General features: G+C 45.7%; 1 protein-coding gene across 1 annotated transcript in view; it reads left to right on the plus strand.

Moving 5' to 3' along the window:
* The first annotated feature begins 15255 nt into the window (after positions 1-15255).
* The window catches only part of NT5C3B (5'-nucleotidase, cytosolic IIIB), a 197050-nt gene continuing 187976 nt past the window's right edge, over positions 15256-24329 (plus strand). The window contains exon 1 of the mRNA XM_069634503.1: positions 15256-15447. Within this exon, the coding sequence (XP_069490604.1) occupies positions 15445-15447 (3 nt within the window). The 5' untranslated portion in view covers positions 15256-15444. The remainder of the gene's footprint in view (positions 15448-24329) is intronic.

Genomic DNA, 24329 nt, shown 5'->3' on the forward strand with positions numbered 1-24329 from the left:
GTATCTGCTGGTAGAAAATAAATCAGAACCATGAAATGATTGATGGAAGGGAACGCAATTGAATTTGTGTTGCAATTGCGGTATCTAGGGTACAATCTGTGTGACACTTCCTCTGCAAGCATCTGGAGAAATTCTCTCATGCACAAACTCAGGCTGTTGCTTTCACAAATGAAAATTATTTATGAAAAATATTGCAAATTCTCTCTCACTCCTGCACTAGAATTTTACACTTCAAAAGTTGACTCCATTCTATTATACGGTCCGGACATGTGCTTGATGGATACGAGTAAAATCCTTAACCAACTGCAGGGACGCATTTGGAAAGAAACTTTGGCACTAGCCATATCATTGCCTAACCCTATCATTAGACACAAATTGTGGCCGAGTGCACTTTCCTCATAATTCCAATGGAGAATGCTTAATAATTACTCTAAAATGTTCAACCTTCCGAACAATTTGCTCTACATAGACATATGTCAAATGTTAAGCAACGCGCCTCCCCTGTCCTTGATGCAATTTCATGTGAAAATGCAAACCTTACTGAGTAGGATAGATGTAGAGGAACAAGATCTTATCACACGTCTGGAATTTGTGAGAAAAAAAACAATACTATTGAGGCTCTTAGCAAGTACAGTTTGTTTAAGGAATATGCTTGCTTTGTTAGAAAAAGAACACCTCGATCCCCCTTATCTACTGTGCTTCCCTTGCGAAAAAAAAGTCTGCTCTCTCTATATTAGATTCAAACTCAATCAATTCCACACCAGCGAGCGGATGAAACACTGGGATAAATCAGGGTCTGAGCAAATAGTCACTACTTGTCGATTCTGTTCTTATGGTAACCAAACAGAAACACTGCAACATCTTGTCACTATGTGTTCCTTCCTAGTGATACCGATAGAATACCATTTATTGGAGAATAAAATGTTGGTGACACAAGTTTTTAGAGAAATTCTCTTTGGTTGAGATGCATGTGGGGTGAAAATGTCTCCTTGATTGTCTCGCTTACTTGTTTTTTTTAACGTTATCAACAAAGAACGATGAAAACATTTAGCACTGACTTTATCTCCTTGCACTTTCTGCTGTTTGCACTTGACTTGTATTGCTGTACTAAATTCTTGTGCTGTGACCTAAGCTTAGGCCTTCTTTTGATTTGCACATTCGGCACTTTGCACAATATATTAGAGGAAACTGTGATTTACAAAACTGTTTTTAAGATGTATTTTTAATATCTAGTTTTTAGGTTACTGTATGTAAAAATCTAACTCATGGAATAATTTTAACTTATAGCTGTTTAATAGTAAAGGTTTGTTTTAACCATTTGCAATAAAAACATTATTATTATTTTTTTTTAACGGCCAGTTTTGTCCCTGAAGACAGCTTTGAATTCACTGCTCAAATCACCTTCCACCAACATTACAGGTTCATTTGCATTCAGGTCTGATGCATTTCTTAATGCTCTCTGTTGTTTACAGCTTAAAAGGGAAACACCTTTGCTATATACAACCTTCCACGAGCAACTGTGCCTTGCAATTCAATTTCCATTTTTTTTAACCCTAAAATCATTATTGGTGTACACCTAAACCCCCTTGGGTGTATATCCAGGGCCTGCAATTCTGTCAACTTATATCACAAATTCGCAAAGGTGTTTGCACCTATCACAGTGTACTTTGATCCAGATTCAGCCATCATTCGCAACTCATGACCATCAATTAGCACACTACACCTCGGTGCGACACGTCATGTTCATCAACTGTAGCTATTATGAAATCAACTACTCCATTTTGCATGAATTCCATGTCATCATCCATATACCACACATCATTTGCATACTTGTCATTCTTGCACATTTTTGTTACATGGCCACTGCATTTGCTGCATGTAAAAATGTTAAGGGGGCAACACTCACTTGTGGAAATGTCAGAATCCGAGTCAGTGGCTGAACTCCACATTGTTAAGTACACATCCCGCCATAATTCTCTGCCAAGAAACCATGAAACTGCACGACCTACAAATTGACGGCTTTTCCACACACTTCGTAAGTGCAGAAAATGGTCACTCTGGAAGGCCCTATGGGGGCCGGAACAATTTTGATAAACACTGGAATCTTAGTCACATCCAAAATTATGGCATGCTGTCCTGACATTTTAGCCATTTTCGTTACTTTTGCTGATTTTCCGCAGGTTTATTAATTTCGCTCTACAGCAATCCGGTGCGTTGAAGCCTGGACAAAATGTTTGACAAACTTTCAGGGATATTTGAAACGGCCTTTCTTATGGACGTAAACTGCAGAATTATTATAGGAGGCGATTTTAATGCGTGGTGCGTATACTCATCTTCTATCTCTGCCTTCATGCAGCCTAGGGAATATTCTTCAACCCCTATTTCGAGGTGACTCCTTTGGACTGATTTTCTAGCCCAATGGTATATTTTCTTCTTAGGCTTCGACTCACAGGCCTCTCCATTCACCTGGAGGAGTGGAACCAAAAGTTCCTGCATAGATTTCATTGCGGTCTCTTCTAACTTATTAGGCTTTTGTAAACTGCTACTTACAACAAATTCTGGTTTTGGGGATCATTTATTACTAGCCACATAAATTGAACTTTTTATTAGGCCCCTAGCTACGGATTCCAACGTAACCCTGTTTGAAGGGGAAAGACCTGGCCTCTCCATACGTTGGAATGCCAATTTATGTGATAAATTGATCACCATCATCGACAAACGACGGGCAGCGGATGATCTTGCTGGCTTTATCCCGTCATCTGTGCAGCATATGGTAGATCGGCATTCGTATATTATTAAATCTATGCTGGCTAAATGAATGCAAGCCCAAACTAGATCTAATTATACACAAGCTGAAACCCATAGCATGGAGATCTGTCAGTTAAAACGTAAAAGAAAAAAAAAACGGGCGTTAAGACACTTAAAATCCTACAACTTATCTTTGCCGGTTTATGAGCAGAACAAAAAAAATGTGCAACTCCTATAGAAATTCTTGTTTAAACTTCAAACATCATCAGCAAAATCTCGCCAATCAAAAAATTATTCATCCTCTGTGTAATAATGGCAGAAGATCTGTATGGGCGATGCTAAGAGCTACCTCTTCAAAGAATAGGAATGATCCAGCTTGTTCCATATCTGCAGACACATGGATGAAGTATTTTACTAACAAATTCCAATTACCGAGCAAAAATATCTGCATAATTCTATCTGACTCGCTTAGATTGAAATTGAGTCCATCTCCCTGGTCCATTTCGGATGTAGAATGGGCGATTACAACCTTAAATCGTTCAAAGCACCAGGACCAGACGGGATACATCCCTGCGTATTGAAACAGGACGTTTGTTTTTGGGCTCAAATTTAGAAAATTCTATTCATTGCTCTTCCGTTTTACCACGATCATGGCTACAATCCATCATCATGCCCATTTTCAAAAAAGGCAACTCTGCCGAGCCTGGCAACTTTCGTCCAATTTCTCTGCTGGATGCCTCAGCAAAGATTTTTTTCGATCTTACTACGTAGAGAGCTGCAGCTGTATATAAATAACAATCATATTATCTCACTTTCAGATCGGCTTTCGCACACAGATGGGAACAACGTTGAATGCCACGATAATTGCACATCTGCTTGCAAAGACCAAGGTCTGCAATGCAGGTCCGCTTTACATGGTATCTATAGACCTCCCTGCAGCATTTGACTGCGTGATCCGCAACTTATTGTGGGGAAAAATGCTTCAATTTGGCATTCCGCTTCAATTGATCACTCTAATCTCCAAGTTAAACACTTCTTATCTTGTCCGGGTCAACCAATTGGGTGCAACAACTCAGCCCATATCCACATGTGTAGTTGTTACACAGGGTTGCAACCTAGCTGAGACCCTTTTTAATCTATACCTGTGTGATATTGACAGACTTTGGCTTCAAGGCACTAGCTTCCCGGCTTAACTCGGCAACTTACAGCTCCATCGGTTGGCCTTTGCCGATGATATTCTCATCTTTGACCGCACTCCTTTTGGGTTGCAAAATAAATTAGATTTATTTACACAGTATTCACAGGCCCACAATTTGCATTTTAATGTTGCTAAGTCAAGGATAATAATTTTCAAGAATCTTAAAAGGAAATCTCTGGCTTACATCTGGTCCATTGATGGTATCCAAGTAGCATGTGCGATCTGGATTAAATATTTGGGATATGATCTTGCGGATTCCAACTCGGCAAGGATGTGGAACCTTGCAGTATGCAAGAAAATTATTCCTTTAGTTGCACAAATGGGTATTGTCTTTGTTAAATACTGCAAATACTGTCACCTTTGTTTGAATTCTACATTCTCAAAGTAGAAGCGATCATATTGTACGGCTTGGATTTGTGTCTGACTAACATTGACAGTATCCTTGACCAAATACAAGGCGTACTATGGAAACAGACATTGGGCTTAGCAAATTCGCTCCCTAACGCTATACTCAGACACAAATTAGATCTTCCTGCTCTCTCTGCAAAACATCATTGGCGCCTACTTACTAATTTTGCAAAAATGATGTCTCCGCCTTCAAATTCCCTCTATAAGAATCTGTGGACTATGATTAACGACCGTAATCCTCCATCTATCGCAAAATATGACAAAATGTCCCGTCTGCTCTTGGAACTGGGGCTTAATAACGATGATCTAAAAGTCAGGCCTGGTTATGTTAAATTAAAACTCTACGAATTAGATTGGACTCAGACGGTTAATCATATCTTCACTTATCACAATTACATTACCAAACGTCTACCTCGTCAACCCTATCTTACCTGTTTTCCCTGTAATAAATCACGTGATATTTACCTTGGGTTTAAATTGAATCAGATTCCAACATATGAAAGAATTAAGCACTGGTACACCCGGCTTAAAGAGGTATCTAGCGGTACCTGTACATTTTCTAACAACCAGACATGGAAAGAAACAATCAGACACCAGGTGATCTTTTGTGACTTTTTTGAAGAACAGATCTAATATATTTGGACCCACCAAAATTGGCATCACTGAATCATCTAGAGAATGGCTATGGCTCACCTGCATGTGGTGTACCAGTATTAGCTTGGTCCTTTCATTAACTTGTTTGCTTGGAAAGATAAATGAAGAATTTGCGACTAGATTACAGCTATTCCTAGTCCAATCCGAAAGTCAATAGAATGATTCAAAACGGTTATGAAGAGATGTTAGTTCTCCTCTTCCTCTTCGTCATCCAGAGCTGAATTTTCCTCGGCTTGATCGATCTGGGCGACATTCGATGGGCGCTGCTGCCTGAAGAAACCCACCCTCACTGGACCTCTTGGGACCACCACTGGAAGTGGGGCCCTACACATCCAGGCGGAATGGTTCGCACCACCACACCTGCTGCAGGACTTTCCCACCGCTAGGAACTCCGCAGGGTGAGGCAGGTCATACCCACATTTCGAGCACGAGTTGACTGGGGCTGACCCTCTCTCACGTGGACCACTCCCCGGGCATCTGGCCCCTCTTCCACGGCCCACCGCACAGATGTCCTCCGTTTTACTGAGGCACACCCCAGCCTCCATGCGGGATGCACATAGTTCAGATACCTATTGGCATAGCCCCAGCTCCAAGATGCAAGGGAGGGTGATGCCCGGTTCCCTCAGGACTTGCCTGTGCAGTTTTCCAGATGCGCACCCCTGGATCAGTTGGTTCCTAATCATAGTCTCTGGATTGTCCCACGCACAGGGCACCGCCAACCTACGCAGTCTCCCATAAAAAAAGTGTCCAGTGTTTTGTCGTCTTTCTGGCGAGATGCGCCAATGATGAACCTCTCATAGTCCGCGTTTTCCAGAGGAAGGAAGTAGTCATGGAGGGCATCCTTCGCCGCATCATAGGAAACGTGACGAGGTTGAAGAGACAGAAATACCTCATGCACCGCCGGCCCAGCGCAGTACAACAGGGTAGCCACCTTGCTGTCATCATTTGCCTCCACCGTGGCCCTGAAGTACATTTCAAGTCTGTCCATCTACATCTGCAAGCGGGGCCCCAGACTGGACGGCGCACCTGAGATATCAAACTCAGGCATTTGTGGGAGGGCACCTGGAGGTCTCATCCCAGGCGGTTGTTGTGCAGCCATTGCAGGGGGCTGCGCTGGAGGTTGAGCAGCTAGTGCCGGGGGCTGAGCTTGAGGTAGGGCAGCCACAGCAGGGGCTTGTGCTTGAGGTTGAGCAGCCACTGGAGGGGGCTGCACCTGAGGCTGAGCAGGTAATGCAGGGGGCTACGCCTGAGTCTGAACTGGCTCAGGAAGTTGTTGGGGAGCCGCTTGTCCGTCACCATTCATGGCAATGAGCGCACAAGCACCCTTATCGGATCACACAAGGGCCGCAACTCACACCACCTTCCCTGCAGCGTTGATGTGCATCTACTTCCCAGGAAAACAGCTGACCCAGTAGAAGAACTTGCAGTCCAGGGAGCACCAACTAGGAGATGCCACCCACTATGCGCAGTTTACTCACCCAGGTGGGTGGAAGTCCCAGAAATTGAGCCAGGTGGGCCCAGGGATCACCCCAGTATCATAGCAGGCTTCCCCTGGATCCTCACCTTACACTCGATGAAACACGATGAAAATGGATGAAATTCTCATCAAGAACCACTTCATGTGGTGTTAGCAGCCTTCTGCTGCTAGAGGTTCCGAAAATTTGCCTTGGATGGCCCACTGACACTTCAGAATGAAGCCGCGACCTTCCTAGTCCCGGTTCACAAAATGGCCACCGACCGCGTGGTCTGCATCCTCCCCTTCGGCATTATCGGACGGTAAAACTTTCATCAAAGAAAAATAAATCATTGCCGAGGTCACCGCCCGGCCCGGGATGCATTCCTGCTTCGTCGCCACTGTGTGTGTTTCCCCGCGCCCTTGCGGGGGACAATGAGCCCCACCCCGTCACAGATTGCACACAGGCACGTCCTTTCAGTTTGGGCTCCCTGGTCGCTCTGCGTGGCCGGGAACGCCCCCTTTATTTGTACTGCACGCGGTGGAGTGCAATCTCATTCTGCTGCGTGCATGCAACCCTTAAAGGGGCAGCATCACAGTAATGGGCACAGGAGAGCCAGCCACGTAGTGACTGCAGTGCAAGCAGGCAAGGGGTACATGCGCCATGGAAGTCACCAAAACAGATGACATGTCAACAAACTATTTGGGGAAGGAAACGTGGCATTGCCACTGATGAAATCGCAGGAAGTGACATCACACATCCTTCAGTGTTGAGCAAATCTCAAAAAGTGGATACAAATTGGATAGTAGGTGTAAAGCTATTACATTACTTGACAATCTTCACAGAAGCAGATAAAGACTGGGAAGGTGGTGAGGTCATGGCTGGCCTCTCAATGCACGCCTTTATATTAGTTACTGTGATGATCACTTCCTTGCTGGTTACTTAAGGAATGAGTGGTGCACATCATTGACTGCATATCTTAACTCTGTGGGACAAAGAGACTCAAGGCACAGCTCATCTGAAGGCAGGAGAGTCATTGGACCATGTGCAACAGCAGGAAACCCCCTCCTAGACATGCACGGTCATTTCCTCCACACATGCGCGTCTCCCAGCAAACAAGCAATAATGAAAGCTGAACAGGCCACTCATGCCAAAGCAGAGGTGCAGCTGCTCTGCAATTCAACGAAGCAGGTTGTCCCACCACAAATGATTAATAACATCATATAGGTTATTTACAATCTTAACAACATTCCTTCGGTTGTGGTGTGTGCACGCGTAGCTAGTAGTCTACGTATACAGTAGTGATGACTAATCACCCTGTCTTACTGACCATCTTAAACATCTGTACAATTCAGAGACATAGGCCCTCATTACAAGTGAGCCGGTCTGGAAATAAGGGGCTGGTAGTAACGTTACCTATTCCGGACTGGCTCACTCTGAGTCTGCCGGTAGGGGCGGTGAACTATCTGCAGGTCTGACCTGCTGGTAGTTTAGGCCCCCACCGGCAGATAAATCACTGAGGAACTGGCACTGTTACTAACCAATTGGACTCCACAGGAATGGGAACTTACTGGCCCGCCACTGCCCGTAATATTCCAGGATATCAGGCAGCGGAAATGGTAATCCGAGGTTGCCGGAACGCCGCCGTACTACTGGTGGCCTACCGGCAGCGATTGTTCCGACACGGCTCTTAAAAACGATCGCTCTAAAATACCTACCAGGACGCAAATACCTTCCAAGATTTGTATATTAGGACACCACTCTCTGGTCCATTTATTCTACATCTGTTTTCTATGCAAACAGACTTGTGCCTCACAAGAGAATAACAGAATCTAAACCCAATATACCTACTACATTGACCGCATGCGCCCCAGTTTCTACTTCAAAGAAATGTACTTCAGCTGAAATAATGTCTCTGAATAGTACTGATGTTTAAGTTGGTGGGTAAGAGAGGGCGATTCAGGTTTCTCTGCAATTCAGCATGAAATCCCTTTTGTGGTGGCTGACCTCTCACCATCCTTCTGAATAGGACACGTATGATTTGGTCTCTCCCTTTCTATGTGTAATTGTCATTATCGATTTTCCCTTCTTTGGTAAGTGCCACCCATTCCTGACTCTCGACACTTCTTGATAGGTTAGCCTCCTCTTACATTCCATTGTTCATTTGAAGCCATCCTATGCTGGTTCCCTCCGATTGGCGTGTCTGGCCTAGCCTATGCAAGCATATGGGATGACGTTCTGACCATTGAAAGTGAAGGACTCCTCTTTATTCTGATCCTACTGGACTTGTCGGCCACTTATGATACAGTCAACTAGGGCTCCCTCTTTGTCCACGAGTGTCGCTACCAGAGACTGAGGTGCATTATAGCAATGATGCAAGTCAACAGGCTTGGACTGTTCTATAGTGGAATTGCTGCAGGGTTGGCCCATCTGGCTGCCATGGGCCAATTTTCTGGGGCAATATGAGCCCTTTTGTTGAGTTAATGCACTGGGTGGTTTGTACATTTGACCAATGTTATTCACCAAATATGCACTAAAGTCACTATTTGCTATAAATGGTACCAAAAGTGCCACTCCGGGTTACTACTCAAATAGTTTGCGGCAAAGAGTAACGAAAAGTGATTTTCAACTGTGGGCTACATTTTTATTTGTGCCCAGGTCTGTTTTCTAGCACAGTCTAACCCTGAAAGTCAATCATCTGTAGCAGGTAACACATATTGTTCATGGCCCTTTAACCTACGGCAGCAAAGCTAGTACTTGTAGAGGTCCAAAGAGCTCCCACAGCATGCAGCCTTTCCAACATTTACAGGAGTCTGCACATGGTCTTTCTGAATGACTTATTTATTTATTATTTGTATTTATTTATTTGTTTGCACTGCACCGACGGCCTTCCGGCATCAGGGCGCAACATAGAGACATCACCAACAAGAAAACAAAACATGAGGGCGGGACGTCTGGTGCAGCCAGGAAGACAGGGTAGCTTAATGGCGAGAGGCGGGGGGTTTATTTAAAAAAGTGGGTTTTCAGTTTTTTCCTAATGCTCAGGAGGTTAGTTTCTAATCTCAGGTTTAAAAGGTAGGTTGTTCCACTTTGCTGCTGCGGATGTGGGGAATGATTTACCCAACCCGTTGGATCTCTTATCGGGGGATACAATGATTTGGCCCATTGATTCAGATCATCGTGTGCGGCCTGGGACATATCGAGGGATTTTAGATTTTGAGATGGGCCGGTGCTTTCCCTTAGTTGCGATTGCCAAAACAAATGTACTGGTAAGTCTCCCACAAGAGGGCTTCTACTGCCCTTAGAATGGGGCTTAGATCCTTCCTTTAGGGACCTGGTCCTTGCTCGATTCCACCTTCCTGACACCACATTTATTACTTGGATATCTGATCACTTTTGTTAACTCTTCCAAAACCCTTTTGTTCTACCAATGGCCTCCGAAATCAATGCCATGACCATAGGATTCTACTTACATCTGTGACTGCTCCACAGTCCTTTCTTCCTAATTGGGCCAGAAAAATGCCCCCTTTCGGGCCCACAAGATTACCAGTTACTCCGCTTTGCAAAGGTATAAAATGCATCTACATGCCAAAATAAGGCCCTAAAAAAAGAAATAAGCTGGCGCCTTCCACACTTAGAAACCTCTGCTGCTTCTGTTTGGGTAGCGATAAACTTCGCATTTCTGAGTCTGACCGTACAGTCCATTCAGAAAGGACAGGTAGGATGTGAACGAATTTCTTTACAGCCTGCCATATCTAACGATGCTGTCAGAGGTAGCAAATTGCATTTAGCAGCCCAGGTCTAAATAGTGTTATAGGTCTACACTAGAGAACGAAGCACCATGCTGAACATTTATTCCCCCAAATGCATTTTGATTTAGGATCCACCTCTAAATCTGGATGAAACACTATTCCTTCCATGAAACGCTTATGCAATGTTGCTTTCTGTTGCATTCAAGGCGTAACTTCCTAAAGTCACAGGGGCTGATTCACAAGAAAATAACTGGTAGTGACAGACGTATGCTGTAAGACACTATTCAATTCAAAAGAAGTTACTAGGCGTGGCGGCCATGCCAATGGGGCTCTAAGATGGCGAGTGAGTCCCATAAGACAGTACACAGTTCCCTTCCAAGCATTGTCTGCTGTGGCGGATGGGCACTGCGCTGTCATTAGATATGAGTTTGGGGTATGGTGGTTTAACCTTATGGTAGTGGTGAGTACAAACCTGAGGCTGCCATCACGATTCCAGCCGCTGCTTACACCGAGCGACAGAAGGCTGCTGTCTGGGTCAGAGATCTAACCTCTATAGTGCAGAGGAGGGAATATGCTTTTGAGGGTGGTCCATGAGTGGAGAAGTGGGGGCGGGGGGGGTCTCCAGTCCATTACCCATTGTTTAGGGTACCCACCAGAGTGCATTCCTCAGGGGTCATTACATTGGACCCTAAAGGATCATTAGATTTCCTTCTTTCCATAGCCCTGGGCAACATTGTTCATCACAAAAATATAGCACCCTTGTGTTTTACCTAAAGTGCCTTCCAGAGTTCCAAGGGGCAAACCCAAGAAATAAAACTACTTTCACCCTAGTCATCCATGGCAGGAGATGGCTCATGGAGAAGGCACTGGGTCAAGCTCACTAACAGTCTCCAAGTGGCATGCCTGTCATACTGGACCAGAATGATCTGCAAACAACATTACAAAATATGTATGCCATACCTGTTGCCCTCCTGCAGGAGACATCCGATGATCTGATAATCACATAACCTCGGCAGTTCACATCTCCTTCTCTACTTGAACGTTAGTGATTCCCCTGCTCAAAAAGCCCTCTTCTCTGGACCCTGAAGTGATGGCCAACTATGGCCCCATTTCACTTCTTCCCTTCCTAATGAAGGTTCTGGAAGCCCTGGTATTTCCCCTGGCGTCTACATTCCTGGAATCTTCCAAGTTCCTTGACTCTTTTCAATCTGGCTTCTGGCCAGGCAGAGGCACTGAATCTGTTCTTAATTCAGTGATGGACGATCTTTTGCGCCTGGTTGACCAGGGGGGGGTGTCGGAGCAGTCCTGCTTTTAGATCTGTCGGCTGCTTTCGACACCGTCGACTACTCTCTTCTTATCTCCCGTTTTATGGAGGCCGGCATTTCCGGCCAGGTTCTCGATTGGTTTAGAGCTTTTCTTAACGATCGGTCTCAGTCAGTCTCTCTTGCCCCCTTTTGTTCGCTGCCTGCCCCCCTCTGTTGTGTGGTCCCTCAGGGCTCAGCATTGTCTCCCATCCTATTCAACATCTACATAAAATATCTCTTGCGCCTTATCCAATCTCATGGGTTTCGTTTTTACTCTTACGCTGACTATACCCAGATTCTGGTCTGCTTGGACCTGACAAAATCTGATACAGCTAGTAGGCTCAAGAAATGCCTGGAGGAACTTGGAACCTGGATGACTCAGAACTGGCTTAAGCTTAATGGTAGCAAGACTGAGGTCCTGGTTGTAGGGACCTCTACTCCTCCGCTGTACTGGACATCCGACATCTGGCCATCATCACTGGGGCCTCTCCCCATAGCTGTCTCATCAGTCCGAAACTTGGGAGCTCGTTTTTCTGCCACTCTGACTATGGATGAGCGGGTTGGCGCGGTCTGCAAATCTGTCCACTTCAAACTCTGGGTGCTTCAGAAGATCCTTGCGTTTATTCCAGCAGCCTGCCAGGCCCCGGTGGTGGGAGCTCTGATTCTCAGTGTTTTAGATTACTCTAATTCTCTCTATTTAGCGCAACCTGCCTATCATACTAGAAGTCTGCAGCTACTCGAAAATGCTGCTGCGAGAGCCATCATTCGCCCACCCTTTGGAGCCCATGTGACTCCATTGTTGAGAAAATTAAACTGGCTCCCTGTCGCCCAGCGGATTATGTTTAAATCCATGTGCATTGTCCATTGGCCTTCTATGGTGTGGGAGCTGAATATCTGCAAGTTAAGTTCACCCCTTATCTTCCTGTCTGCACTTTACGCTCCCAAACTGCCCGACGGGTGGCCGTACCTCGCTTCAAGCGGGCCCGCAAGGGAGGTTGTGCCTTTTCTTTGGCCGCCGCTTAAGCCTGGAATACTCTACCTCTCTCCTTGCGTGATACTACTGATCACCTTGTCTTCCGCCGGAATGTACAAACTCTGCTTTTCTAATCTACCTCCTGACAGCATGTCTCTCCCTCCTTAGCGCCAAGATGCCTGCGGGTGAATGTGCGCTCACACAAATTCCTTTAACATAACAAATATTGAAAGTAAGGTCACTGCAATGAAAAATAAATTAGAGGTGCTAACTGCAAGAAAGGTGTCAGTGGAAAAAGATTCAGGTGGTGGCATGCAAAGTAGAAATGGTGTGGATCAGACCCCACTCACCCTTTCCAGAAACCTATAGCCAGACCCTGCCCACAACAAATCCCTAGTCCTCCACTCAACAACGGCACATCCATATCCCTTTCTTTACAAAGACCAATCCAGAAGATTTGCAACTCCTATCGAGTAACCTGTTGTCAAGGTTCAAACCTGCTCCCTATACAGAGCCTTATCCAAAATCTATCTGACATGTCACTCCTGATACACCTCTGCAGAGCCCACATCAAAATGCCCAAGCAAAGGTACAAACCCAGTGCCTTCTAGAAAGCCCCATCCGGGACACCAATTAAAAAAAGTTTTATTCCTGTTGTCCCCTCTACAAAGCCTCACCCAAAACACCCAGCATCCACTCTATGTATTTATTTGCAAAATGCCTCTGATCAGATCCACTCCTCTCACTCTCCAAGCAACCACATCCAAAAACATTAACATAGTCCACTGCTGATGCTACAGCTAAAAAGTGCAATGCATAACCGCTCTAAGAACTAAAGTGGAGCACTTTCTATAAAACATATTCCAAAACGCCCACCCCCTGACAAAAATCGAATCATGCCCACGCCATCATACAAAGGCCCATCCAAGACGAACATGGGTCAATCCTGATTCCCATTCTACAGACCTACATCCAAAACAGCACTGACATGGTAGAATTGTTTCCTCCTTTGCAAAGCTCCATGTTATGATGTTGGTCCGCTACAGCAGTGTGCTTTATATGTTCCTGAACGTGGAGCACCAATAGCAGAGGCATTCCGGACTGCACCGTTGTTTGATGAAAGCTCAGAAGTGAGAGGGCCTGTGGTGTACCTGCACTCCAATAAAGACACCTTCATCACTTCAATGTCGTACCGCTTCATTTCACTCTATTCAAATCATATCTAACAACTTCCAAACCTGGTGGCCTCTCTGCAAAACACCACCCAAGAACACTGATAAAGTCCAATCCTGACCCCACTCTACAATGCCCCTCACATATAACTCAATCACATCTAGACTCCCACCTCTACAAAGCCCTATTCAGATTCCCTGCATCAAATCCACATTGTGACACCTATGAACCCTCCTCCCGCGCCCATGCAAAACCATCCCTACCAAGCCACATATGTTCCTTTATCAAAAAGGTAGCCAGGCAACCCCGCTACAAACGCCAAATAAATCCTTTATAAAAAAATTCTGACCCTTCAAAAAGCCCAGCACAGATCCCCACATTCGCAGTTCAATACCCAACCTCTTCATGGCCATCAAACCTGCTCTGCATAGGACCCAGTCCTAAAATGCAGTCTGATTTACTAAAAACGCATCCTTTGTACAAGAGCACAATAAATCCACCTCTTTGCACAGGATCACAAGAGGTCTGACCCTGTGTGAAGAACAAATAAACCAAACTACTCCTTAGCACACACCAAACGCCTCCATCACCCCTTCTGTTGCACGGGACAAACCTACAAATACTCTCTTCTGCGCAGGACAATCTCCCCTCGCAGTCTGCATAGGGCAAACATGCCCCTCTGCAGAGGACAAATCCCCCGCCCCACACAACCTCAAGTCCCAAATATACACATCTCTGCAGCAATCAACAAGTTTCAAATATGTGTCCCACTGTGCAGTAAAGATGCCCAAATCTGGCCCCCAAAATATAGCAAATAATAGGGTTCGAAATTGAGGGGAGCTATTTAGCTCCTGTTTGTATTCTAATACAGCCTGGTAAGCTTAACAATAACTGCTATCAAGCGCTACTTTTGGCTTCCCAGGCAAACTGATGCCAAACAAACACACTATTGGCATTTAACCCCGTGCATTCGGGACACAACATAAATAAGCATTAGGACACATCCATGCGACATTTAAAGCATAAGGGGTCATACAAATAAGTAAAATATAGCGTATGAATTGTATGTTAAACTTCAATTTGTGGAGCGCCACATACTAGCTCCCCAGCGGTAGCTCCTGATCACTGGTTAATGCCGGATACCCAGGTGCTGCTTTTAGTTCCTGCTTCCTAGGTACTGCTTTCTAGCCCTGAAATAATGTAATCCTCTCCCCCCTTTCTGCTGCAAGGCTCGGATCCCCAAATCGACCCACTGCTTAGGACAATCCACCCCATTCTGCACTTGACAAGCCTCTAAATCAGCCTGTCTGTAAAGGACAACCCACAACGATAACTGGGTATTGTTAATTCGTCCGGAATTTAATTGGCAGCCAACTGGCTAGGCCGTTCTCATTCTCGCAGGCACTATGGTGTATGCGGCGGTTCCTATTTTCCAATCCAATTCCGCTTTGTGCAGCAGCAACACATTGGAACAGGTGGGGAGTGAATAGAGAGCGGTGCCACGGAAAGACACTATTTCATGCAAGGACCTGAACGTAAAGTGCATCTCACGTGACGAGGATGACGTGAAGGACGCGGCGCAGGGTCCGTTCCTCAAACAAGACCGGGCATTAGACGCTTCCCTACCCTGCAGGAGAACTGATGCCCACCCGGCTACCTTTTATTATTTTTATTGTATACTTTGTACACTTTTTTTTGTCGTTTTGAAGTTATTTCCTTTCCCGCAGTCATTGCTTTCCGGTTTATCCAATTGTGTATCCCTCCTCTGCGGCACGGAATAATGGTGAGTTGGCGATCCAGAGAAACAACCAAAGCCCCCCCCCCCCCGCTCTGAACACTGGGTATTGTCACTGAATTCACTGTTTAACATAATTTGAATCCAGGACTTGTAATAGCTTTATTGCAACTGAAAAAATGTTAATTTACCATAAAGTTTATTTTTCAATTGCCCACCCGTGACTGCCTTCCTCAGCTTTTAATCATTTAATTGTTGAAGCTGTTTGCTAGTGAAAGGAAGCGCCCCCAATTTCAGCACGATCCTCCCCGCAATGAGAGACAATAAGGGACTCTCCCGTAGTGGGAATAAGACCAAGACAGAGTGCGGGTGAGCGTAAGCAGGAGTTTATCCAAAGATTAGGGCATGCAAAGAACTCTGCAACCTCCGAGAGCGCTCTGTCTGACAATAGCAAAGACAGGCGTATTTCTAATACAAAAAACGTCATCAGAACCTACACACTATAGGGGGCACAAGTTAATTGGGATTGGGTGGCGTCGACTAACTATAGGTGTTGCTGCAGCGTGGTTGGTCTTGGCGTGAGGACGTCACTGGTCAGCCTCGTGGGTTGGGTTGGGCCTGGCAGGCCAGCTTGAGGTCATCCGAGCGGTGTTGGTATGCTGGGGCAGCCTGTGACAAAGATGAATACCTTTCCTGACTCGATTGCCCTAGGCCATGCACACTGCAGTTATTCAAGAAACGACATCTAAGTTCATCAATAAATCGCTCAGCAGTTTGTCTTACAAAATAAACGCAACACATGAGGAATGCACCTCGTGAGAGGTCCGGTGGTTGTCGGTTGGGGTGAGATTTACCTGTGTCCTACTGACCGGTATTTTAGGTCGAGGGGCTGGGCTCTGGGGCCTGAGCCGAATGATACATGTCTGTCTGCCGCGTTAGAAGTTATTATATAAATGGGTCTCTGTGTCTTGTCCCAGTGATGGGGGTCGTCTTTGCACGGGGTCATGATTCTTGGGGTGGTCTAGGGGGAGGGTTGTGGAATTTACGAGAGGGTGCTGGTAGATCAGTGGATTCAAACGTGGGTTTATTACCGTGCTGTAAATAACACAGGTGGCGGGCTGTGGCCTTGGGTGCGGTACCGGGGCCTCTGACTCTCTGAAGCGGCTCCAGCTTGGTTGGGGGAGGTGAGGGAGCGCGGCACAGGCCTTAGCTTCCTTATCTGGCAGGCTTGGTAGGGTGGGAGGGAGAATGGCCTTGCATATATTCACAAAGGTTTTTTCCTCGTGCGTTGCTAACTTTTGAATGCGGAGCTTTTATAATGTTCCGCCTTATTTTGATGTTATTTAAACACACATATATATATATATTTCAATTTCGTTACACATTTCTTTAATACAGTCGGTCTGAGTACCTTTCGTTACCTAACATTATATTTACTACATGGTGTGATTATTTTATGTACATTAAACGTTACACGAGGTAGTTCTGGGTTATGGCCTACAGAAATTGATGCTCGCTGCTTTAGGTGATTGAGAAAACATATATGAGTTCAGGTTTCTACATAAAATTGTAAGAACACTTATACAGATAAAGGCTATACATTTGGTCGACATCTTTCTCTGTGGTTATAGCAGCACTAGTCCAGACCTGGGGTGGTATCATGTAACGTTGCATCTTTATAGTTCATTCACAGTTTGCAGGATCTGTTTAAACAGAGGTAGTTCATTAATACCAATACTTGAATTATTTTCTACTTTCTTCAGCTAACAATGCTTCAGCTTGTTTTTTCATCACCCTGGCCTCGCGGACCAGGTCGTGCGGGGTGCAATATTACATGGTGAACGATGAAATGTTACAGTGTTAACATCTCTGGTTAGCTCATACCCGGCTTTCTCATGGGAACGCGCTCGCAGCGGATCTACCAGGGCTACTGCGGCGGCAGGGATGCATGAAAGGCCCTCCAAAGGTGGGGGCCTCGTTACAGTGTGCTGAACTCACGCCATGTTTGCTAGACAAGATGGCTTCTAGGCCTAACTGAATTTTGGTATATGCAGGGAACGGATACGTGTGGGCAATGTCGTCGGTGGGTGAACCCTCCTCCACCTGGGCCCGGGTGGCATGAGGGGACAGCCACCGAGTCATGGTCCTCACCTGGGGAGAAGGCTGCAGGTGAGGAGGGCCTCGCGGCCAGTCCTCCCCTACATTTCCCCCCTTTCGTTACTAAAGTAACGAATTCTTTAGCTCTTCTAATCTTCTACATTCTTGCTCCTCTATCACTGCGTCATCCCATGCAGGCGTTCCTTTTCTAGGCATCCAAGCTCTGCATACCCCCCTCAAGCTCTCACCTCTTCTAGCATACTCATCTGGGGTACAGGTTAAATATATACAGTCACCAGTCTCTTCCAAGTCTACCCAGACCTCCTCATACCATTCCAGTTCCACATCTCGGGGCTCTTTGATAGTGGTGTGCCATAGTTTATCTACTATGTACTTATCACGGCACATAGGCACTAACTGGTATCTGGGAGTGTTATCTGTTCCTGTCTGTACATGTACCTCTTGTGTCGCCTTAATTGTACCACCAGAGTTGCCCATTGTCACCATCATCATCGCACCGTTAGGGACTGCATTAGCACAACATCGGAGGCCCACCTGGCATAGGCAGAACACCACGAGGAGGACCACCACAACTGGTATCAAGAACTTCATCGCCAGTCCAAGCCATGAGGGAACCCAGGAGAAGAGCTTGTCGAACCATGAGCTATCTTCGGCCCCACCTTCCATCTTCATCTTCTCTCCCAGGTTATGTACCGCTTCAATGACGTGGGACAGGGACCCATTTTCTGCATCTTCAGAAGGTACGAACGTGCAGCACGCACTTCCTATTTTTCGGCAAACACCTCCATCGATCGCTGTTAGCAGGTCCAGAACATACCTGTTCTGCATGGTCATTAGTCGCAGAGCTCGTAGTTCCACCTTTATTATGTTGAACCCCTCTTCAGTGTCATTGGCCAGCTGAATCAGTTCCCACCGTGTGATCTGGAGCCATTTTGCATTTGCTCTTGCTTGGACACTTGAAACTAGTGAGGCAAAAAATGTTTCCACGGAGCTAAACAGGCGATACCTGTCTGGGATCTGTGCCAATAAATCGGATGATGCTTGTGATATGTAGTTTGATGTTCGCTTGTTCCGTAATAGCTCCTTTTCTTTCCCTCCGGAGGACAGGACATAGAGGTGCGCTTCTGCAGTGGGAGATGTGGCATCCTTGTTCACGTTTCCTTGATTCTTGTCGACGTGACTTTCTGGAATCACCATTAAGGCCGAATGCAGAGTGGCCATTGAGCAGCTGCCACTCCATGCCTGGGGAAGGTGCAAGTAAGCCTGATTCCCGCATACCCAGTATGTGTCCATTAGTGCTGCTGTTCCTTTTTTCATGTCTGGGATGGTGAGAGTTTTGTTACAGTTTTTATTCGTTCCCATTGCCACTTTTCCTTCTCCTTTGAAACATAGTTCGTTTTGTATTTCACTTTGTAGCTTGAAGGGTTTCTCCATCGCTGTTACCCATGTTAGTTTAGAGATGTGTTCTTTCCATATTGGTGAGCACGTTTTTTCCATCCACTGCAGCTTGTCTGGTTGGACACCTTTCAGTGCTTCCGCTTTGCACAGTACTTCTTCATCTTTCCATTTGTTTTCGGAAAACAGCGTCCCTTGTATTGCAAAGAAAGGTTCTTTAAGACAGACCACTCCAGACGCTTTTGAATAGCACGTTTTGCTGTCCTGTATCATTTTGAAAGAGACATCGTGTGCTTGAAAGGTGTTCTTTATTCTACACAGTGTGAGATGAAGGAGACATTGGGCATCCACAATGGGCAATTCTCTTGGCAACAACACTTTGGGCGTACCTGATGCATGGGGGATAAGCGAACAGACATAGCAGCTTTCATTGGTTGTCTGTTTAGCTGTTGTACTCATATCTGCATACCATTTATTTGCTTGGTGGGGGTGTCGTGGGTCTTCCATCTTATCTAATCCTAACCCATAATACTCATCATACCCCTTCCTGCTTGTCTCTCTTCTTCGCCTACTTCTCTCCCCTCTCCTATACCTTTTAGTTTCAATAGGTGAAAGAATAGGCCCCCCTTTCTCATTCCCTCCCCCCTTTTCCAATTCCTCATATATGAATTTGTGTTCTGTCATCGTAATTACTTTTCCATTTTCCTCAATAAACAACAAGTCGCTGTTCTGTATCGGGGCGGGAAGGGTAGTGGGGCTGTTATATATTTCAGGTAGGACCATTGTGTCATTTTTCATATCTTTATCTCTTGATTGTAACGGGGCAGCAGTGGATGGGGTAGTGTAGTAACCCCAAACAAGACGTGATCCATCCCAGACCAAAAAATCACCTTCTTTGATATTCATACTTGTAATTGAATTCGTGCCAGGGGCAAGGGTGGTGTTGCTCCCCCCTCCCCCCTCGTTCATCTCGGTAGAGATGAACGCTATGACCCAATATGTCACTAGGCAAAACATTGAGATGAAAAACACAATAACACACATTGATAAACCACATTCGTATGAATATGTCAATCTATCCACTAACATTTCTCTAAACCTAATAAATCTATTAGTTGCAGGCTGCCCATTCGATGCCATAGTAAATCCTGTTTGAAACATAAAAGTGCATTAAGTACAGGCATGTAAACATTTATAACGTTGTGACATTTATTTTTTTATTTTTTTTTTTTTTTTGTCCGACAAAGTATGGGAGTGGGTAAGGGAGGGGGTGTGTCCACAGACAAGGTAACTTTGCAATCATTATTATTCGTACATTATTTCTCATATGAAGAGGAAAGTTGAGAAGAAAAAAACCTTTCTAAAACAAAAAAAAACCCTACAAAACCCTTTAAAAAGTTGTAAAAAATTACATATATATATATATACACATATTCATTTCAGTACACTTGTCGTGCGCCAGTCGCAGCCAAGGTTCATCACTTAATGCACACAAAATTTCCATCATTCATTCTGCACCACTTCATTGTCCGCAGTTGCCTGTGCCTCGTCTTGTACCTCACCTTCCACGGCGCTATAGGCTCTGCGTACGTCTGTCAAGTGTACCCAATATCGTAGGCCCTTCACCTTTACTGCTGTGGGTGTACAAAACACTACTTCGTAAGGGCCATGGAAACGTGGCGCATTCCACCTTCGCACAAAACTTCTGACATATATGTGGTCACCAGGCATTAGTTGTAATGGGTTTTCAGGCAGTCTCTCTGTTTCTGTTGTGTTCCCCTCCTCTCTTGTAGAGGGGGGGGCTAGTTGCTTTGCAATTACGCGCGCTGCCCGTGTCAGTTTTTTCAAATACTCTGTGAACTCCTCCCCCAATAACGCTGCGCTTCTGTGTGCATCAGAACGTTCACGGAGAGGCGAATGCGCTGTGTGCATTCTCCTTCCCGTGACGATCTCATGCGGGGACAAATGGTGGTCTTTGCTGGGCTGGTTTCGTAACTCGAACAGGGCCAAGGGCAGGCAGTACATCCAGGTCTTTTTAAGGGAAAAACACAGTTTGGACAATCTGCTTTTTAACAGACCGTTCATCTTCTCCACTACGCCATTACTTTGAGGATGATAAATCGAACATAATTTGTGCTTTATTCCCAATAGCGTAGTCACTTCCTTGAATAGTTCATTAACAAAATGTGTGCCGTTGTCTGAGCGAATAACGTCGCAAATCCCCCAGCGCGGGAACACTTCCCGCACTAGGAACTTCGCGGCGCCCTTCGCATCAGGGCGCGCACAGGGGCCTGCCTCCACCCACCTCGAAAATGGACATACAACCACAATCATGTAGCGAGCCCCGTTACATCTTTCTCCCATGTCTACATAATCAATGTGGAGCTCCCTGAATGGACCATTTGGTTTTGGTATCGTTCCTCTCAGTGTGCGCAATGTCATACCTGAGCTGTAAATTTGACATGTCGTGCATTCTAAAGCCAGCCTGGTGATGTGTTCATGGAGGCAAGGTGCAAACCAATCTTCTTGTATGTCTGCCATTATGTGTTGCTTTGCGTTATGTGCAGGAAAGTGTAGTTGTTGAAATGCTATTTCTAACAGTTTAACTGGCATTACCGCTTTTCCTGAGCTTTTTTGTCGCCACAATAAATCAGTCGGCGATTTGCTGCATCCCCTCTTAGTCCACAGCAATTTTTCTTCTGCACTAGCTCCCTCTTGCAGCTCTATAATTTCCTGCGTGGGCATCATGTTGTATCCTGTGGGGACCTCTTGGCTTGGTGTGTGGTGCAACATGTACTCTCCTACTGCACCTTTCTGTAAATACGAAGCTTCTTTGGCAGCGGCGTCTGCTGCCGCGTTCCCCAAAGATATAAAATCTGTATTTGTGGTGTGGGCTTGGCATTTTACGATGGCCACTGCCGTGGGCTCTTGCAGGGCCTCAATCAGTTCTTTTAATAATTCTGCATGTTGAACTGGTGTTCCATCTGCTCGTCGAAACCCTCTCCGCCCCCACCGTGCCAACCCGCCGTGTACTGTTGTTGTCATGTATGCTGAGTCGGTATATATTGTCACTGCGCACCCCTTGGCGGCATGCAATGCTTCTATTAGCGCTATTAGTTCTGCTGTTTGGGCTGAATAGTGTGATGGGAGGCGGTGTTGCACTAGTGTCTCGTATTCATCTTCTTCTAATCGTACAACTGCCATACCCACATGTTTCTCTCCTGTCTCCATGTCTATTGATGCTGACCCGTCCACGAAATACACCTCTCCCTCGTTCAGGGCATTCTCAGAAATCACTTGATCCTGACCTTCGTCACCTGTGTATGTAGCGCAGTCGTGGTTCTGCATGTCCTCTAAGGTGCACGCTTCTGTGATGAATGTGGCCGGGTTCACTGTTTTACATCTTACTATATGGATGTTTGCGCTGGACAATATTATTTCATATGCTGTGGCGCGTTGTGTCGTCAATGTGCTCTTTGATCGCTCTAATATTGCAAAGAGTGAGTGCTCCACAAACAGTGTCACAGGACAGCCCATCACTATCGTGGCACTCTTCTCAATCGCGAACGCGGCTGCAGCTAGGGATTGCTCGCACGCGAAATGACCTTGCATTACTGCGTCTAGGGTGCCACTATAGTAAGCCAGTGGTTTGTGCCCTAACGATGTCTTTTGTGTCAGTACTGCTGTCATCAGTGTTCCTTTGCAGTGTGAAAATAAGAAGAATTCGCGCCCATAATCTGGATTTGCCAGTACTGGAGCGCTTGATATCAGCTCTTTTAGTGAGTTAAATGCTGTGTTCATCTCTTCTGTCCATTCTATGTGTTTGTTTTCCTGCTGTGCCTCTTTTAGTGCCTGTAACAAGGGCCTTGTGTATGCTGCATAATCCAATATCCATGCTCGGCAATAGTTGCACATACCCAGAAATTTCTGCATCTCTTTTACTGTTTTGGGCGCCCCAACTGCTCTAATCGCCTGTGCCCTGTCTGGTATGATCCGCTTGCCATCCTTTGATATCAGCTGTCCCAAGTATAGGACCTCTGTCAGACAGTATTGTAACTTTCCCTTGTCCACCTTGTACCCTTTATTGGCCAATAATGTCAGGAGTGTTATTGAGTCCTTTCTACACTCTTCCTCAGTTTGTGCACAAACCAATAAATCATCAACGTACTGAATCACTGTGCTTTCTACAGACAAATTCCCCAGATCTTCATGTAGTACTCTGTTGAATATGCTTGGGCTCTCGCAATATCCTTGTGGTAGTCTGCAGTGTTCGAACCTCCTCCCCCCTAGTGTAAACGCTGTTAAGTACCTGCTCTCTACTGCTAAGGGAATCGAGAAAAATGCATTTTTTAAGTCAATAACTGTGAAGTGGGCTGCCGTTTTCGGAATGTTGCACAGTATTGTCGCCGGGTTCGGGACTAAAGGGAACTCCTTCTGAATCACATCATTGAGTGGGCGTAAATCTTGTATCATCCTCCATGAACCTCCCTTCGCCTTTTTAATCGGGTAAATGCATGTGTTGCATGGGGAGTTTGAGGGCACTATTATTCCTTGTGCTAGCAGTGCATCTAGTGTCTCTCTGATCCCTTCTTCTGCTTCGCGTGACAATGGATATTGTTTTACCCGGGGTAGAATTGCTCCCTCTTTCAGTTTTATTACCACAGGCTGAACCCCATGTAATAACCCCACATCATGGGGGCCATTTGTCCATATGTTAGTGGGTACTAACCTCATGTCGTCATCAAAAAATGCATGTGGTGCTCCTACTACTGCCATTAATTCAACTTGAGTTTTTCTGGCTGTAACTACAATGTCGCACGGCATTGCTAGTTCCATCACTATTTCGCCATCTGTCTCAGTGTCAGAAAACAGCTCCTCGTCCGAGAGCTCCCTCAGTGGGATATTTGCATTTGTACACAGTACTGTCCGCCACTCACATCCTTCCATGTCAACGCCAATCACACATATTCTGTTTGCTGACACGTGTACTGCGTGTAAATCCAAAGATAGCACTGACCCGGGAGCAGTGTCGGGGCTTGCTATGGGGCGGAAAAGGAATTCGGCTGGAATCCTCCAATCCATCCTTTTTAGTTCTGGTACTATGAGAGCCAATGTTCTCATGCCCTTAACAAACATCTCCTCGTTTCTTGGTAACCCTCTGATCTCTTGCATGATTGTGTGGCCGTGTATTACTGTTAATATGCGGAGGGGGCATATTCCTGGCGTCGAACATACGATACCGCTCCCTGTGAATGATATTGTCATATTTAGCTTGCTTAAGAGATCTCTCCCCAGCAAATTAATGGGAGAGTGTTCATAGTACAGTAAGGGTGCTTTCACTGTTTTACCCCCCACTGTCACATCCAATGCCTCTGTGTAAGGAACTTCAATTACAGCCCCAGAGAACCCCTGCGTCT

The sequence above is a fragment of the Ambystoma mexicanum genome, chromosome 13 (genome assembly GCF_040938575.1).
Source record: "Ambystoma mexicanum isolate Mex_15411 chromosome 13, UKY_AmexF1_1, whole genome shotgun sequence".
NCBI lineage: Eukaryota > Metazoa > Chordata > Amphibia > Caudata > Ambystomatidae > Ambystoma > Ambystoma mexicanum.